Here is a 19,132-nt window from a genome sequence, read left to right as displayed (position 1 = left end):
CCACCCACGCAAAAATCAATCATTTTAACCCTCCAGGCCCTATAGAATCAAGGCTTTGTTATCTCAAGATGAGGTTACTCCACTAAGTTCCATCACAGCAGGGACCAAGTTCAGCGCTCAAACCAAAACACCCACGTTTACAAGAATGGTTAAAAAAATAACATTACACGGCAGAGAGAGAAAGAGAGCACACTTATTTCCTGAAAATCACATACTCTCTCCATCCCTCAGTCTGCCAGGGATTTGTGCTAAGACTGAAAGTTTTAGTGATGGCTGATTGTCCAAACACAACTTTCCTGGACTGGATTTCACCGTCACTGCTGTAACAACTTGACTGCTCAACAGTGTGGCTGCAACAGCACTCCCCTGGGGTTCCAAGAAAAATCTGTATTCACAGCACCCCGTAAGTGCAGTGGGGGAAAGTTCCTGTCCCCTCATCTCCTAGAAGGAAATTCCTCTGCAACCCACCATGCTTTACTCAAGTCTCATCATTATGAGCCCTACTTTGGAATTAGGGACTCAATCCCATTGCCATCATAACCCCTTTGAAGATAAACTCTACGCCTGCATTCACAAAGCAGACCAAGAAACAGCTGTCTGCTCTGAACTTTAGATATCACCCAGAGCCTGAAGCTCACTGCAACACCCCTGGCCTGTTCCTCAACTCCATCCTACTCCATGCTGCCAGGTGACACCGGGATGTAACACCAGGTACAGCAGCCACGCCGGAATGCGTTGGGACAGCCACCACTACAGACATTTTCCCAACCCTCACAGGTGTGTCTACTCCTTTTTTTTTTGGCAATTTTCCTTCACCTTCCTCCCCTCCATTCAACAGCATATCACCACCACAGCCAGACTACCTACTCCCATCGTCCTGCTATTCCTTCTTAACATGCTGTCAGGAATTTCTGGTCCTTAAGAAAGGTCCTTAATTGTCAGTTCTTAAGAGAGGGAGAGGTGAGCTGAGGACACTAAGTACATGACTGCCAATAGAACAAACCAGACTTACTTTCTGTCCAAAGGGAACATACTTGTCTCAGGGGGAGAAAAGGACATTAACCTGAATTTGTAAATACAGTTCTGGATTTGGGGTTGGTTTTTTTTTTTAAAAAAAAGTCTTTTTATCTTTGTTGCCACATCCACTTGTCCAGACAAAAACACAAAAGAGTATCTCAGCTGAAAAACTGGACTGATAAAAGCAAAGCAAACAATCAAAATAAAAACAAACAAACAAACAAACCCACTCAGCTTTGTAATTAACAGGATATCCACTAAACTCAACTTTCCAGCTACTTTGCTGTGACACAGGTCACCTCCCTTATTCTTGTGTTTGTACCTGGGTACAAAGCACAAGGAAATGCAGTTGGAAGCCCAATACTCATAGCACCATCTGGATGCCTGCCTCGTTTCTCTGTGTGCTCCTATCTTATTAAAAAAGCCAGACAGATCTCAACAAGACATGGACTTTGAGGAAAAACAGAAAAGGTGAAGTCTGCAACTTGGCAAGGAGGAGTAAAGACACACAAAAACACTATCATCTGATTAGAAGTGGAAGTCTTGTTTGATAGATTTCGATAATGCAAGTCTTGTCTTTGCAAGATGCAGAGGTAGGATGGGAAGCTCACAAACCTACAGAGCATCCTCACACTGGACGATTCCTCCATGGAATTACAGGGCTGTGTTTCCATTCCCACATCTATGGGAGGGCACTCAAAGGGGCAGGAAGGCATTTGGGTGAGGAGACTGGGTAAAATGTTGGAGAATTAAAGAAAAAGGTGTGTGTGAGGGATGAGAAGAGCTGCCCAACCCTGCCCTGCCTGCAGGAGACAGGCAACAACAGGTAGCAGGGCAGGGGAAGGAGCCAGGCAAAGCCTGCCCTGCAGCCAGCGCCCAGGAGCCGCTCTCCCTCCAGGCGGAACCAAAAACGGGCCTGGGCACCCAGAATTCTGAGCAAGCCTCGACTCATCCTTGCAGCCACCGAGGCAATTGAAAAACAAAACGGGGAGAAGCAGATCACCATGCAGCCCTACACCTGACCGGGCTGCGGGTACTTGGGCAGAGAGCCGTGCTTCTGGAGAAGCCAGGATTAGGATGAGAAGGATAGCAAGATAAAGGAGATAAAGAAGGATATTGAGGAGAAGGAGAAAAATGAGGGGAAGGTGCAGGAGGATGAGAAGATGCAGGAGGATAAGAAGATGAAGGAGGCTGAGAAGAGGGAGGAGGGCTTCCCGGCCGCAGCGTGCAACACTGCCGGGTCTGTCATCATCCTCCAGCAGCGGGAGGGCGGGGGAAGGAGGGGAGCGGGGCGGCCTCACCTGATGAGGTCGAGGAAGGAGTCCACCGTCTCCTTGCTGGGGGGCAGCGCGCCCGACAGCCCCAGCTGGGTGTTGAGCGCGGAGGCACCGGCGCCGGGACGGATGATGAAGCCGAGGGCTACGGCGAGGCCGGAGGCGAGCAGCGTGGTGCCCAGGAAATAGGCGAGCGCGATGCCACCCAGGCGGCCGAGCGAGCGGGTGTCCAGGCTGGCGGCGCCCGACACCAGGCTGCAGAAGACGAGCGGCAGGATCACCATGCGCAGCATCCGCAGCAGCAGCTCCCCGGGGAAGGCCAGGTAGGAGATCTGCGCGGGGCTCAGCGCCGCGCCGCGCACGGCGGCCCCCAGCGCCACGCCGGCCACCACCCCCGACACCGTCAGCAGCACCAGCGCGTTCCGCCGCAGGAACCCACGGCAGCCCCGCAGCCGGGCCCCGCCGCCCTGCCGCTCCTCCGCCGCCGGGCCCTCGGCATGGCCGTTCCGGCCGTGGCCCGCCTTGCCCTCACCCGCCGCCGCCTCCTCCATGCTGCGCTGAACGGCGGCTCCGCGTGTGCCGCTATCGTGCGGCGCTCCAGGCACGGACTGAGCGGCCGCCCCGCCCCGCCCCGGCCCGGGAGCGGTGCCGGCCCCGCCCGGGGGAGGGAGCACCGTGCCCCCGGCCCGCCTCCATTCCCCGCCGGCGGGCCCGGGTTGGCTCCGCGCCATCACCGCCCTCAGGGCCCGCACCGCCCCCGCGGCCCGCGCCTGGGCGCCGTCAGGCCCTGCAGTGCCGGAGAGGCCTCGCCGTGTCCTCGTGGTGTCCCGCAGATCACGCGTGTCTCCCCACTATTTACACACGTCCCCATCGGTGTCACAGAGCTCACAAGTGTCCCCATAGCGCCCACCTTCGTGTTCCTGTGGGTCACGCTTGTCCCTCTATTGTCCCCCCTCAATATCCCCACTGTTCATGCACACCGCCGTAGTGTCCCCATAGTTAACACGTGTCCCCTCAATCACGTCCTCTCAGTGTCCCCGGGGTCACACATGTCCCCTCACTGTCCCCCCTCAGTATCACCATGGATCGTACACACCCCTGCAGTGTCCCCACAGTTCGCACCTGCCCATTCAGTGTCCCTACATCTCACACATGCCCCCTTCCATGTTCTCGTTGTTCAGTCACGTCCCCTCAGTGTGCCCAAGGCTCACACATGTCCCTCTCAGTGTCCCCGTGGTTTGCACACACCCCCCTCAGTGTTCCCACAGCTCACATGTCCGTTCAGAGACCCCCTCAATGTCTTCACAACTCACACGCTGTCCCCATCAGTGGGACACATGTGCCCTCAGTGTCCCACTCTCCTTGCCAGGAACCTCTCACGGTGGCAGGAGCCCTCCTCTGCACCAGGACAAGTTGTGTCTGTGTCCCTTGTCTGCATGGTCGAAGCCATTCAGCAGGTCCGTGGGTTCATCAGGGGCAGGGTGACATGGACACAGGGACTCTGAGCACCCTTCCTTGAGGAAACCCGTGTCTGACCACACAAGCTGGTTTTCTGCAGAACAGATGATGTCTGTGACAATACATGGGGCTGATAAAGGGCACTTGGGGCTTTCAAACCCACAAGAGCTCCGTGGGTGCGCTACTGTCATGTTTGCTCACAAGGGCACTTCCAAGAGCTCCAGCTGGTGTTTGGACTCAGTCAGGGGCTCCGTTTCAGTTCATTCCCTTGACATCAGCAAAGCACAGCCTAGCAGAAAACATGCTGTGAAAACAACCAGCCATACATCTGCTTTTCGAGTAGACTGTGCTAATTAAAGAGACTGACAGGGTGCAATGGGACAATAATCCTGATTTAATAAGACTTTTCTGTTTTCTAATCTCGTGGATAGACCTGAAGATCGTTATACTACGGCTGGAGCTCCTGGGAATTGTCTGTGTGTAAATAGGTAACAACACCACTAACAAGCAGTTGTATCCACCACCATCCACTTTAGAGATTGATGAAAATTCATGATTCACTCTCACACTGAAATTAGACTCATGATACCAGCACGTTCTTATTGATTTCGTATTTTTTTCCTGATAACTTTCCTTTTGAGTAACACTTGGTTTGTGGAAGTTTGTGAATCAATGTCCCATCAAATCAGCAGAGATAGGAAACAAAGACTAAACAGGAAAACAAGTCTGCAAACACTTTTAAAGACATATAATTCCACAAACCTCAAAAGGAATAAAAAATTATGTCAATCTTTTAAAACCAGGTTTGAGTATTTTTCTGCAGATGTGTATAATAAACAAGTTATTGTCCAATGTAATTGTTTTTTTCTCCGTCAGAAGCATTTCTAAAATAGTTTTTTATTAATATTTTCAGAGCATTCCTTGTAAAAATGTGTCCTTGTGTCATGCTCCATTTTTTCCTTGCATTTTTCCTTGAAATTCTCTCCTGATCTCACCCCTTTTTCTTTCCATTTACCCATGAAAAGGGGAAGACAAAAGCAGAAATTACAACAGAAAATTATAAAATAAATATAAAAATACAGAAATCCATTCCTTGTTTCAGTTGAGAAACGATTCTAAAACCAAACAACAAACATAAATACTGTTCCCTTGTGCAAACTGAAAGCAAGGGGAGAAATTCAGGAAAGTGTCAAAAACAAGAATGCATTAAATTAGAAAAGTCATTGACAGCAGCACATGTATGAAACCAGAGCAAGAACTAACACAGAACCTTTCCCACCATATGACAGTAGATTCCTTTTCTTTTGGAGTATCCCCCCCATGTCCTTGTGGGACTGACCTTGCTCAGAAGCAGTGCCATGAGAACAGCCGGCTCACCTGCGGGAACACACACCTCTAGAAATTTAGATCCCAGTCAAAGTTCTTTAACCCATGCTGAGGCTGTTTGGTGACAGCCAACCCTTCAAAAAGAACACTTTGACATAGGGATGTGTCGCCCTGTAAATCAAGCTTTCTGACATTGTTCTCATAGCTTCTAAACACTTTCCCAGGAAAGTAACTATAAACATGGATGTTTATACATTCCATTAAAGATATGTCTTTTGACGGACGTTTCTTACGACCAGTGTGGTTGGGAAGGTGGTAACCTGACTGTCCAATCCCTGGTCGTTGTCAAGAATCTATAAATACTGAAACGACAGAATAAAGCTTCTTCTTCCTTTACCATACATCGAGCAGTGTCTATGTAAATCATTTCATGTCCAACAGTGACAGGGATGCTGGTGTTAAACTTCCTGGTCAATGACACCCTGAGAATCCCCTCCAGTTCCCCCTTCCTTTTTCCCCCCCTCTTGATTTTTTTGATCCAAACAGTTATCCTTCCTCTCTTGACATATCTCCAGATGACAAAAGATGATCTCTTTTGCCATCAAGAAGACAACAGAGCACATGAACCTCCCACCATACAAATGGGCATCATCCCAAAGACCTTCTAGGCAAAGCTAACTGGTTTTCTACCCTGTGAGAGTTCATGGATGGCTGCAGTGATTAACCCTGAAGCCCGCTGGCTTATTCAGTAGTAATCGTTGACTGATCCATTGTGTCATGTTTTCATTTCAGTGCTTGTAGATCTTGGGAGCTTTCCAGTGAGTGAGTCTGCATGTTTCCAATGTCCACCCCGCTGATGCTTCTAAATTAGGGATTTTGACTTGCCCTATCGGAATTTGAAGATGCTTTTTTTGGCTTAAGTGGCTTTCAGCTGCTTACGGCTAGGGTGCTTCCTCCAGAAATCAGCAGAGGGATTACGAACAGACAACAACAAAACAACCAGAAAAAAAAATCCACTTTTATATAAATTTTTCAAAAATCCTTTTGCTTTCAGTGAAAAAACAGCCAATATAGTTTTTACCACTGGCCCAGGAAGGAAGATGTCATTCTGTTTTCCAGTCAAATTCAACTTGAAAACACTATTTGATGGTAGGTATTTGAAATTCCAGCCTCAATGGAAGGGATGAAAAAATCTTAATGGCTGTAAGGGAGCCAGGTCCTTCCCTTCTATGCTTCACCTTCACCTGTTCATCTGCATCAGTGCAGATGGACACTTATAGTAGGATCTATGTAACTTAGCTGTTGCCTCCTGGAAATGCAGGATTTCAATGCCCCTAGGAAAGAGATGTGATTGTTTTCCACACCTGTGGAAGGTCAACACAAAGACTGGAAGAAATCAGATTTGAATTTCTTTGCTAGGGGAGGAGAGGAAGGCCTTCAAAGAACTGTTTGCAGCTCCCTGAGTCTCATGCCTGATACATACAAGTCTCAGCACTTGGCACAGGTTAGAGTCACCCTGAGGCCACATTTCCTACAAACCTGCATAGCAGCAGGAGTGCAGAGAGCACTCATTGTCCCACCTCTGCTTCCCCCTCTTCCTGCTGCTGTTTCCCTCTTCCTAAGCCTGGCAAGGTCATCTGCTGCTTTTTTCCTTGGGTCTGGCTGCTGTTTGCTCTCTGTTCTTCGGAGACCCAATAGAAACATCAGCAGGCTTTGAGATGTCATCCATCAGTCATCTGCTGCAACTGCTTTGATTTGAAGTAGTTTGAAGACTGATGCCTCAAAGGCATGGTGGGGAGGATGGAACAAGATAAAAGGGAAGAGGGCAGGAAGGGGTTGCATTTCATAGTCATGTTTTTCAAGAGAAGCTTGAATAAAGGTGCTCCCAAACGTCCCAATGGAGATGTGTTGGGCAGCCTGCAGTGCCCTAAGGGGCTTTATTACAGTGTGGCCTTTTTATGAGGAGGGTTCATGAGGAGCACATGGGAGAGATCCTGTTTTCAAGTGAGCAAAATGAAGTCCTCAGAAGAGCCACAGCATGTAAACTGAGGCAGGAAGGCCTAGAGCATTTTCTTGGTATGCAGACTTTAGTTTGGCAAGAAGACTTTGTTGGGCCTGGGATGCCAAGCACTTTGGACAGACTCCAGGCCCATTGCAGAAATCCCCTCTCCCTGCATCTGGGAGGAACATGAGATGTGTTCCTTGGCTCTTCCCAGTGCCCCTGGCCTGCTCACCTCATTGCAAGCTGGATGCAGGATGAGCCACGCTGGCATAATTACCTGGATTTAGCAGAATGAGCCAGATTTCAAGACATTTGTAAACACAGAAAGAAAACCAACTGGCCTCCTGTAATGACAGAGCCAAAGAATATCGCTCTGGTCCTGCTTCATTTAGCTTCATGGCCAGCAACTGAAATAACACAGTCCCAAACACAATCCTACCACAGTGTCACATGTTGATTCAGCGTTCCTCCAGGCTGGGTAAGTGCTCACACCTGATCAAAACTATTCTGAGTAGGAAAAAAAAATATTCATCTGTAAATGCATTTTCTAATAGCAGTGGCAGGCAAGGAATTTTGCAAATACCAATTGCTTGCCCAAACTCCAACAAAATATAAACTCTGCAGACAGGGATGGTTGACCTAGGGTAAATATTTAACTTTATCCTTCAAACACACATGTAGTTTTACCAGAAAGAAGATGAAAAATATAGAATAATACCCACACACATACCTTGTTTACTCTAAGGATCCTTTGATGGCTCTGGAAACAAAGTTATACTGAGGCAGGAGTAATTTTAAAGCTGTGTGTGTTGTTCTCTTTTTAAAAACCAACATAATATAGAAACCTGAAGAAAAACCAATCACCCCGCCCCCCCTCCAAGAATAGTAGAATCTTCTCTGTCATAAGTTATCCCTGAGATTTTTCTTTGAGTTTAAAGAAGGAAAAGCAGGGGAAAGTAGGAAAAAAGGGCAAGAACAAACACAGACATTCAAGATCTTGGATATGTGACAACCTGTCCTAGCAGGGGACATTGTCTCTAGCTGGTGGGTGAAATTCAGGGTCAGGCTTTTCAAAACAAGCTGGGCTGATCTGAAAACAAGCTGTGTGATCTCCCCTCGCAGTGAAGCTTTGCTACTGAAGAAGCGAGGGAAGCAACCGGAGTGTCTCAGCCATGGGAAGCATGCTTGAATGAAGAGCTTGAAAATGCTCCAAGTGCCTGCTGATTTCTCCCATGGTAGTGGGTTGATAAAGTGCCTTGTCACTGGCAGGAGGTGGGTAAGTTGGACATCTGAGGGCTTGCCTGGTGTTCAAGGATCCATACACAAGCAAAGCATGCATTGATTTAGTTATATGGAATAGGCTATAAAAAACTACATTGGGGGGAAAAAAAATGCGTGAGCAATTTCTGAATGTTGATTGTGATTCAGTGGCTAGAAGCAACAAGGGGAATCTCTATCCTTACATATTTTATCCCTGATTACGGTATGACAATGAATACTGTATCCCTGATTATGGGTGACAGTAAATTGGGATGACAGTGAACAGGAATAACAAAGCTTCAGCCAAGGAACACAGGGGAACCGGCAGCTGCCCTTTGCCCACTGTGAGACTGTCTTCCCATGCCCCCAGCTTGCTGCAGGATGTGACAGTGGCCACACCAAGGAGCTGTGGGAGCCAATGTGGGGACCAAACACATCTCTGAGAAGAAACTGGAAAAGAACATAAGGGAAAGCAAAGCAAGAATGTGATATTTTCAGAGAACGCTTTCCAAGTATCCAACAATCTGCAACTCAGATATTTCCAGGTGGTCCATTGATTTAAAAGCCTTGCATTAATTTTCCACCTGGAAATTTGTCTGCTGTGTTTTTCAACCCCAAGTCTTTCTCAGAGAAGTGGTTAGTCCTCTGCAGAGCTCACTGCATGCTTCTGTCACCCTCTGCACCTCTCCTGGTGGAGAAAGGTAGCTACCAGGACTGCATCCACTAAAAATCTCCATGTTTGCTACAATCTCTGAGATACATATTTAAGAAAGTGTTACAGCCTTTTGCCTCTATTCTCCAAGGCTGCTATTCAGCCACCAAGGGCAATTCCCTCCTTCATGAGGAAGGCAATTTGGCATTCTCACTCAGGAGATGTTATTAGGCTCACAAGTCTAATAGGCTGTAGGTCTCCAAGGCTGTCAGTCCTTGAATTTCTGCTCAGAGGTAATCTCAGGCAGCTCCCCAGTGGAGTTTCTCTTCAGCCAACCTGCCTATTTTTGTGAAAATCACAGAAATACACTTCCTGTGAGATTTCCACCCTTCAGCAAAGCATTCAGTGGAATTGCATGTTGGAATCAAGTGCTGTTAATGAGGGATGGGTGGATGGAGTCAAGTAGAGACACATCTCCCAATGCATGTGCCAATGTACCCAGCTAAAATTTACCTTTATGTTTACTGTTCCGTCTCTCTGTGCAATTCACAAAGTAGTTCTCCTGATATGGGAGAAAGGGCTGATGCAGCTTTGCTCTTTAATCTTGAAAAGAGTCATTAAAATATGTGGAAATACAGGGCAGTCACATATATCTAAGGAAAATGGTAAATGCATACTCAAAGGAGAAACACAGAAATGTGTGTGATGAGTCTGCAGGTTAGTATGAAAATAACCTCAAAGTCTTCAAAGTCACAACAGGGTGTTGCGTTGCTACTCTTTCCCTTTCCTCCCAACACGTTTTTCATCATGAGGTTTTTGCTGCTGAAGTCCACAGTTTCAGACACATTTCTTAGCTGGACCTAGGAAAATACATAGGTACCTGATGTTTTTCTGGGGCTTGTAGCTCTCAGTGATCTCAAAGCCTTTGAGAATCTCAGCATACTTTATCTATTGTACAATTTTCAAAGCTGCCTAGGCCACTGTAGGTATGTGAGATACCTCCCTGCTGGGAGCTCCAAAGGCCCTTTTACTCCCCTGAACTGAAGCAATTTTAGCTCCCTAATGAAGCAGCATCATTATTAAAACCAGGCGAAACAAAACAAACAAACAACATACCTGTGCAGAGTAGATTACACACCACTGTGGCTGTGTAACAGTCCTGTTACTGCAGGTTTTGGAGTAATAGCCCAGCTGGGAATTAAGATGAGAAAAACAAGGCAGGAGGAGTGTGAACTTTCCACCTGCCTGAGATCACAGCCAAGACCTCCTGCATCAGGGAGTGCAATTCACCTCTGGCACAGTGCAGCCACAGGGCAGGGAGTCAGCCCCAGGGTGAAGCCCCTGATCCTGCACCAGGGCTGCTGATCTGTGGCACGTGTGCTTCTTGGGGGTGGGTGAAGAGGTCCTAACTCAGCCTCGTCACCCCCAGCTTGCAAAGGAGCTTTGAGAAAAGTGAAGAGAGGCACCCTCTACCCCTTGTTCACACGCCACCTTTTTTCAGAGGTGACAGAGTGGTTCTATTGGCACCAGAGGATATGCTGAGCAGAGCCACCACATCTTTCTGGTGGATAAGGAGAGGCAGCAGAGGCTGCTGCTGGAGCAGACTGAACGTTTTTTTGGAGTACCACAGGAAAAGAAACCATTATGAGAGTGCTAAAAGCCTATTCATTGCTAAGGAAAGGGCTGCTTAAGAATGTGGGATGCATGCCGAAAACTGCCAGCCAGAGCAACAGAGAGGTTATTAAAGCCCTTTGCACAGACCCCCGTCTCCTTCCTTTGGCAGTAGCAATTCTGGACATGGAGTGGTTTCGGCCCTACCCATTGAAATCCTGTAAATAGCTGTCTGCATGGAGGCAGAAGCTGGGTTACAGCTGAGGGGGTTTTTCGTGTGGGAACTGTAGGTAGCAAATGTGGCTGTTCTCAGCTGTGCTCCTCAGCAGAGAGCAGTGCTGGCCCTCTCCAGGCTGGCTGCACACAGCCCAGGGAAGCTGGGCCTAGGAAGCCTTTTTGTCTTCCAGTAGGAATATCTTGCCCTGAATCAGCAGCTACCTGAGAGCTGTCTCCTGTTTTCTCTGTCCCATTTTCTGCCTTCCTTTCCTGCCTGCTCTTACGTTTCTTTCTCTTACCCCACCTTAGCTTTTTATCTCCTTGGTGTTGTTCGGGATGAGTGCCTATGAGACAAACCCTAGCCAAGGTGAACCCATCCAAGGAACAAAGCCCTGGAGCAATGACTCCTCCAAGACAGGCTGTCCCCTTTGCTCTCCAAGCTGATCCTGTGAGATTGCTGTGCCCATAACTATTTTGTTTTAGGGTCTGGTGCACTCCCTCCCTGCACACTCAGGCTGTTGCCTGTAGTAGTAGGTGCTGTACAAACATATCAGGGAAACCCCCGCCCCATCAAGGATTTCTGCGGAATGAGTAAAGAAGTGGAGACAGAGGTAGGTAAAGAGACATGGCCAGGATTACCTGGTTCACCCAGCTCTTTCATCTGCTTTGTTCCATGCTGTCCCCCCTGGCTCCTGTATCACATATTTGGACACAATAGCACAGCTCCAGGCTGGGAGCATTTTCCTGTCTCTGGGAATGGCATGGCAGGGAACCAGCAGGAAGGAGGAGGCTCTACCCTCCGGGGGTTGAGATGGTCTATTAACTACTCCTGGCTGCAAGGAGACTCCAACATGACCACTTCCATACCCAAGGGTTTAAAAGTCAAGAGCCAGGTCCCTCCATGAGACTTTATAGTTTCCAAAGCATGAGGTTTGAAAGAAAAACAAATGCATTCTCTTAATTTGCCTTTGGTACTGTAACCCTTAGATCATATTTTTGAGTTTTTAGCCAAACAATTAGTGTTTATTCTGCCTTTTGGTTAGGCAGACACCTTCCTTTTCAGAAACTGAAGTCTTTGAACCCTCTGACCCTCTGTCCACCTTCATTAAATTTGGTTGATGGGTTCAAGTTGTGAGGGAACCAGCAACTATGTTCACACATAGTACCCTTAACTAAACCTCGTGTCCTTAGAAAATGGGACAGAAATAGAGATGTCCAAGGTTACTGCTACCTTTTTAAGGATACAACAAAATCTTCTTGGGGTGGAGGAAAGACATGGAAACACTTAATGTGTTGAAAAAGCAGCTCAGAAGCTGGACCAGGAGTCTCCCTGGAAAGAAGAAAGCACATTTAATAACCAAACTCAGCTGAAGCAAAACCATAGAAAACAACTGCCTGCACCAGGAATTTGGGGGAAGGGCCAATGCTGGGAAAGGGGGAGAAAAGAGAACAGAGTATTATTTAGTTCAAGTAAAAACAGAGCAGCGCATCTGAAGAACATAACAGGGAGGTGCATGTTACAACTGGCCAGGATGAAAAGAATCAGAAAAGAAAGAAGGAGAGGCAAATACAGCTTTAGGAGTAATGACAGGGAGATCAGATTTTCAGGCAGAGCTCAGACATGTCAGTTAAGTGGAGCATTCTGAGTGCTGCATGATGCTTAATCCAAAAGGCATCCCAAATTCCAGTAACAATATCCACTTCAAGCCAGCAGATGCACTTCTTCACCTATACCCTTGGGGCTCAGAAAAATACTGGTGTTTGGAGATTTGCCCTTTCTTCCCTGCATCCATCCTGAATCCTGATTTACCTTTGCAGGGGCCACAGCTCCTAACAAGGCAGGAAGGGAGATGTTCAGCTAGGCTCAGCTAATGAAGGATCAGAGATCTGCCTGCAAAATCCTCATGGCATTTTCAGCCCAGTGCAACCTGGAGATGAATGGCTGAGATGGAAGTACAAGTCACTTTCATCTCTCTGGTTTTCCTCCCCAGAACTGAATGATGGTGTTCTTATAATTTCTTCTCCAGGAGACTGTATGCACTGCCAGGAAAGGTTCAGATACCCCCCAGTGCTGCAGCACATTTATGCAAGTGGTGGCCAGGTAGTACTTGGTCCCTGAATGATCTGTTACTGAGCAGAGAGGCAGGGGAGCAGCAAGGGCTCTCCAGGATGTGCACAAGGATGAATTATCACTGTGAGTTCTGTGATGGGAGACTGGCCACCCCTTGCTCCTAGCTGGAAACAGAGAAAATGTTCAGGAAAAATGTTGAGATGCAGCCAGAGCTGAGAAGGTGAAGCTAATGGGGACAGGAGGTCACTGTGGTGGGTCTTGCAAGGTAGGTAGGAGGTAGGAAATTCCTCCAGGTAAAACACTACTTCCTCCTACTTCTGCTCAATCCAAAGTGCAGCATGAGTGGCCAGGCACTGCCGTGTCCCACCCTTGGCAGCACAGTTGTCTTGTTGATTCAGTTCATTCCTAGTGGGACAGGATGGGGCAGGATTTGGCCCTTTGTCTCTTGGTGTCTGTCCCATCTGTGGGCTTGCAAGCAGTGAACCATAAAAAAAGAAGAGTTGACAATTAAATGCTGAAAATCTACTAGGACTTTGTCCAGAGTGGGCTAAGCAAACAAGTACAGATGGAGCAACCTATGATTTGCACAGTTACGTGAGCTGTACAGTTAAGGGTGTACTCTACAGTGCTTAATTTGCTTTAATCATACTAATTTATGGCCAAGGTTTCTTGCTTAATTAAGAATTAAAGAATGAAAAGTGAATACATAGAATTAAGTCTTGACTTGTTAATCTGGCTTATAACCTCCATTACTGAGCTGGAAGAGCTGTGTTCATTTGGCGTCTGGATGTTTAATGCGGTTTTTCACATGGTGCAGAAAAAGGTGAGGAATCAGCAAAGAAAGGGACTGAGCTGATCAGGAGCCCTCAACCTCAGGGCCTCTCAGTGAAGGCTGAGTCACTGACCATATGATGTCCTTGGAAAGGGCCATTTTGGCTGAAGGGGGATGCAAACTTTTGAGATGCTGCTGCTGTGCATGACACAGCATGTGCCTGCACATCTGGAGCAAAGTTCCCACTTCATCCCCAAAAGGTTCCTGCAAAACTCAGCATCTTTCACAGGAGACCATCACCAGCCAGCTCCAGCAGGTTCTGGATGCATTTTTCTTCATGGGACATTGACCACTGTTGTTCCTGCTCATGTGGAACAAGACAACACCGTCTCTCATGTCTCCAGGGGCCTGAAGAGGACCTCAGGGAAAATGGCACAAAGTCTCCCCTGCATTAGCATTTTCAGACAGAAAGCTGTTTTCAAAGAGTGAATTCTAGTGATAAGGCAGAGTTGTTTTTTTCCCCACTTTGAAACCAATCTTTTTCTACCTACAGAGGGTTGTTCCCTCCATACTGCCAAATAGGAAAATTAATTTTAAAAAATCTGATGGAAATGCTTCTGTTTTCTTTTGTCCTCCCCTCTTTTTTCTTTCTGCTGCTTTTAATTTTTGGACTTATTTTATTATTGGATAATTGTATTGGCTAATTGCATTTAAACAGTTTTAGCAAGATTGGGTAATTAAATTCAGAGCAATTGGGCTGAAAATGCACAGAATCTGGTAGAAGTATTTCACAAGAGGCTGAACTAGATAAACAAGAAGGGATGTGTTAGTCTGTGTGAGGGTACATGCACACATACTTAGGGTACACAAGTCCAACTCCCAGACAGGAAATGCCATATTCATTACTCTGGGCCCTTCCCCAGGACCTGTAATCTATGGAAAACAATTCTGACTGGCAATGGAAGGAACTTGTAAATATAGCCTAGATTTTCATTAACACCAGATAGACCAATTCCAGAAGTGAAAATCCCACAAATATCTTAGGAGCTCCTCTTGTCACTGTATCAGAAGCCTCACTAGCAAATACAGCTATTATTTTTAAATGCATCCAGTGAAATTCAAATTTCCAGTAATTCAAATTTCCAGTAATTCAAATTTCCAGTAATTAAACGGTTGCAGCCAGGTGTGTAGCTGTACTCTTGGTTCTCTTGTAGCCAGCAGGAAAACAACAATTCTCTTTTAACCTTGTGCATATTCTGAAATCATTTCCTGGGAGCTTTCTCACCCACCATGTGTGAAGCAGGTATCCACCACGAAGAGACATGGGACACATGAAGTTTTACCCAGCTTCTTGTTGCTGGCTCCTTCCTTACTCCTCCTTGCAGCTGCTTACATCATGCAGAGTTTCCTTCTCCAGATCTCAGGCATGTGGGAAGGCTGGTGGGAAATGCAACAGATTTTGGTGAAGGTTTCCCAGGCAAACCCAGCAGCCCCGGTGATGGAGCCCTGTACAGTTCTCACAGCTGTGCTGCTTCTCAGGCCACCACAGCACACAAGCGTGAGGAGCCATTTCCCCTTCCTAGCACTGTTCTTTGGTCCTGGTGAGGAAGTGAAATCCTCTCATTTTCTGCTCAGAGGGAAGGAGCAGGCAGGAGTTGCTTGTCTAAAGCCCACCAACAACACCTCTAATGTAGCTAAAGCAATTTGCAGAGCCTGGAATGAAACTTGCACCAGTCTGTCTATTTACCCATCCTTCCTCTATCTCTCACTCTCATCTGAAAGCAAGACACAAGTTTGTGAGTCACAAGCAGACTAATTTCAGAAAAGCCACTTCTGAGAGCCTCTGGCTCCAGGATGAGACACTGGTCCTGCTGGAGCAAACCTCTCACCAGTCCCACCAGGGCATCCGACTGAGATAAAACAGGGCAAAACACTTCTCATTAAATGACCCTGGCAGAAATAATTTCATAAAGGGTACCTTGTTGATAGCAAGGACTTCAGGCCAGGGCTGTGACTCCACCACACCAACCACAATGTCCACACTTGGCATGATGAGGAGTGATGGTGAGCAAAGCCAAGAGAACAAGTCTGAGCCAAGCACTTGAGCCTTGGTCTTTTCCGAGCATTGCAGCCTGTGTGGGCACTGGACAGGCACAGGTCTAGGCAAAGCCTGACATTTCCCAGCTGCAGAGGCAGAATTCAATTTTGCCACTCAAGGCCTGAGGAACTGAGGCACACTTTGTATGGGAAGGGGACGGTGGGGACAGATCTTGGGCAATGAGCTTCTGCTCCCTTTGGAGTAAGAAAGATGGGAGGCTGGTGGGGAGGAATCTCAGGGTAAACTCTAGAAACTCTAGAAAATTACAAGACATCTCCAGCTCTGACATAGATGACAGGGCCATAGTTGCCTGATTTTCCATAAAACCTTGCAGATTTCACTACCAGTGCAGATTTTGGCTTTTCCAGCAGCATATACAAAATGGACAGTAACCACAGCAGCAGATGTCACTCAGTGCTCCCTGCTATTGCTCTGCCCACCCAAGCACAGAAGATGCTGTGAAGGAGAGAGTGAAGGTCTGGCCCATGTGGTTCATACCCCTGAGCCCCAGGTCCTCTGCAAGAGGCAGCAGTGGGGCTGACATTGTGTTGAGGTCTTAGCCAGTTGAGACCCTGCAATGTACAAAGTCAGGGTGCCTTGGGGAAAACTGGCATTTTCTCACACTCAGGCATCTCCCCTGGGGCAAGAGCCTCTTGTTTTCCTCTTCAGTCCAAATAAGATGAACCTTGCTGGAGCTACACTACGTCAGGATCTAGACATGACTGATGCATAGACACTGTAGAACCTGAAGTGCTGGCACAAGGCCCACAGAGTCACCTACTTTAAAATAAAGTAGATCAGGGTATGGTTGTGAAAGGAGTGACACACTGTGTGCACAAAGGGTTTGGGATTGGTCACAGGCCAGCATCATAGCAGCTGTCATCCCCTGAGGTGGACACAGTGGTACCTAGAGACAGCAGTCACCTGCTCTAGCCTGCAAAAGCGGAGGGTGCTTTGCAGTTGCCAAAAGGTATCTTCTGGAAGTGGAAAAAGCAGCACAGTCATGTCTTTTTGGTGGTGTAGCTCTTTTGGGGTCTGCAGTGAGTGTCCACCATGTGGCACCAATCCTGTCTATTCTTGCCCAGTCTCTCATTGCACTTCAGAGGGATTTGATGACCATCTGCTACTCTCCCTGCATGTAGGGGCTGGGTTTCTGAGTGCTGTGAAAGTCTTTTCTCTAGTCTGGGCCCTCAAAAGAAGCATTGCTATTCTTCCAAAAGCTTCCTCCAAAGAGAATCTTTAGCTGCTGCACAGCTCTGAAGAAAGCTATAGCTTTCTGAGGTCCTGGGGGTACTCTCTTTGGGAAAAGAATCTTGATCCCCTGTCACCACCAGAAGCAGGGTTACCCTAAGCCCCTCCGTCTGCCAGCACCAGCACGAGCCCCATTTCATGGCACTGAGCATTTCTAGTTCAGCAGCCTCACTTTGTTTGCATTTTATTGCTCAGGCATGACTTATATCCTTGCTGCTGGATGTGTCCACAGTCAGTGTGCCAGGCTGGGCACAGTGTGTCCTCTAAACTGAGCCTGATGTGCTGCAGGCACAACCAGCAGCTCCTGGTGCCACACATTTTTGGCTCAGAAGATGTTTGTGTTGCAGTTTCCTCACCTGGGTCCTCATCTGCCTCAGGGAAGTTGAACTGGCCAGGACTGACAGAGTAGAAGAGCCCTTGGGTAAAATACCCACAGGGAGGTGATGCATTGTTGTTTTACAAACCCTCCTTCACCAGGGTACCACATTAACTTGGGCTGCCTGACTAAAGTGTTTTGCTCCTCTTTAGGGATAATTTTACCAGGGTGAGCCCAGGACTTGCATCCGCTCTGGTGGGTATCCCCCTGTTCTATTTGAAGAACCAAACACAAGTTTTAATTCCCCTACTGACCCCTATAAACTCTGCAGCTTTTCTCTGTGGACTATGCTGCTGTGGAAAGCTGGTCCTGCTCCTCTGCTTAAGGCAAGGGCAGCTTTCCATTGAACAGATCCCAGAGTCCCAATTGCAAACTCTGAGCAGCTCTTACCATGAACCCCCTGCAAGCACACAGAGCAGAGGCAGGAGCCACTGACACCTCTGGGTATAGTGCATCACTATAATATTTATATAATGTAGAATATAATAATATATATGGGAAATGACTCACCAGCCATTTCCTGGGGAACTCTGCTTTGGGGTATACCCAACACGACACACTGGGTTTTACCCTGCTGCATGGGCCACCTTGGAACCTGGTCTTGCTTTGAGGTGTCAGGAGATTCTGTGTTTTTGTCATGAATACATGGTGGTTTTCTCATTGTTTCTTTATCAACTCATGGTTTTCCTGCCAAGGTTGTGGTTTAGCTTAAAAAAAAATCCATTCAGCTTTTAAATACAATTTTCCATACAGATCAGTGTTTGCTAATATTGCGGAAATTTTCTTAATATTTTTGAGAACAATATTTTTCATACATGGCCAGCCCAGCTGGTGAGCCCAGCAATCTGGGCAAACATTTCTGTGTCCTTTTCCCTCATGATAAACCTGACTGTGCCATTGCTCAGGGACTCACAGACCACACTGTCTTACTGTTGTTCACCTGAGATCCATTCAATTTGGCAGAATTTTTGTAATGGGAGTTGATTAGGGTGAGGTTGCTGATGAGAAAATACTAAGGCAGATGAAAGTCAGGCTCAAGTACCTTGCTTTCATCTTTAACACAAGTGAAACACAAATAAAAATTATTTCAACAGATGCCAACCAAGTTCCACATCTCTTCTTACCAGGAGCAAGTCACAACTCTGAGTCTCAATATTTTGAAGTTGTACATAAGAGAGGGAGTGTCACAAAATAACATCATCCTGGAAAAGTAGACTAGAAACGATTCTCTGCATTTTTCAAGAAACAAATGGGAAAAAGCAGCAATCTTACTTGATTTATCCTAATAAATACTTACTGTTGCTTAAATAATAGAAGTAAAGAAGAGCATAGCTCAAACCAAGCTCACCCTTTCGGAGTAGCTCTACCATTTCTGTTTTCACAAGGAAGCGTCCTCCAGTTCCCATCCTATGAACCTCAGCTTAGAGATGCTGTCGGTACTGACCTCCCTTGTCCCTCCAGAACCGCAGGGCTCAAACTCCAGCGGGCAGGAAGATGAAGGCAGTGGAATAAAGGGAAAGCAAAGCTATTTTGATTGCACAGTGCCACCCACTGTCGGAGAGACAGGCGGCACCGGGGCTGCTGCACGGGATGGGCGGCGCTCGCTGCTCCCATCAGTAACAATGATATTTATCCCAGAGAAATAATTCTGATATCTAAGAGAGACAGACGTATGTAAGGCAGCTCTCTAAGTACAGTAAGATATATATACACAGATATATACATACTGCTGGGGTCAGTTGTATATT

General features: G+C 47.2%; 1 protein-coding gene across 1 annotated transcript in view; it reads right to left on the bottom strand.

Annotated features, from left to right (window-relative positions):
* SLC1A4 (solute carrier family 1 member 4) overlaps positions 1-2,971 on the bottom strand; it is a 34,189-nt gene extending 31,218 nt beyond the window's left edge. Inside the window, exon 1 of the mRNA XM_058835314.1 lies at positions 2,319-2,971. Coding sequence (XP_058691297.1) covers positions 2,319-2,842 — 524 coding nt within the window. The 5' untranslated portion in view covers positions 2,843-2,971. The remainder of the gene's footprint in view (positions 1-2,318) is intronic.
* Positions 2,972-19,132: the final 16,161 nt, after the last annotated feature.

The sequence above is a fragment of the Poecile atricapillus genome, chromosome 3 (genome assembly GCF_030490865.1).
Source record: "Poecile atricapillus isolate bPoeAtr1 chromosome 3, bPoeAtr1.hap1, whole genome shotgun sequence".
NCBI classification, from domain to species: domain Eukaryota; kingdom Metazoa; phylum Chordata; class Aves; order Passeriformes; family Paridae; genus Poecile; species Poecile atricapillus.
The sequence above is the reverse complement of the archived record's forward strand: the minus strand, read 5'-3'. Positions and strand labels throughout refer to the sequence as shown.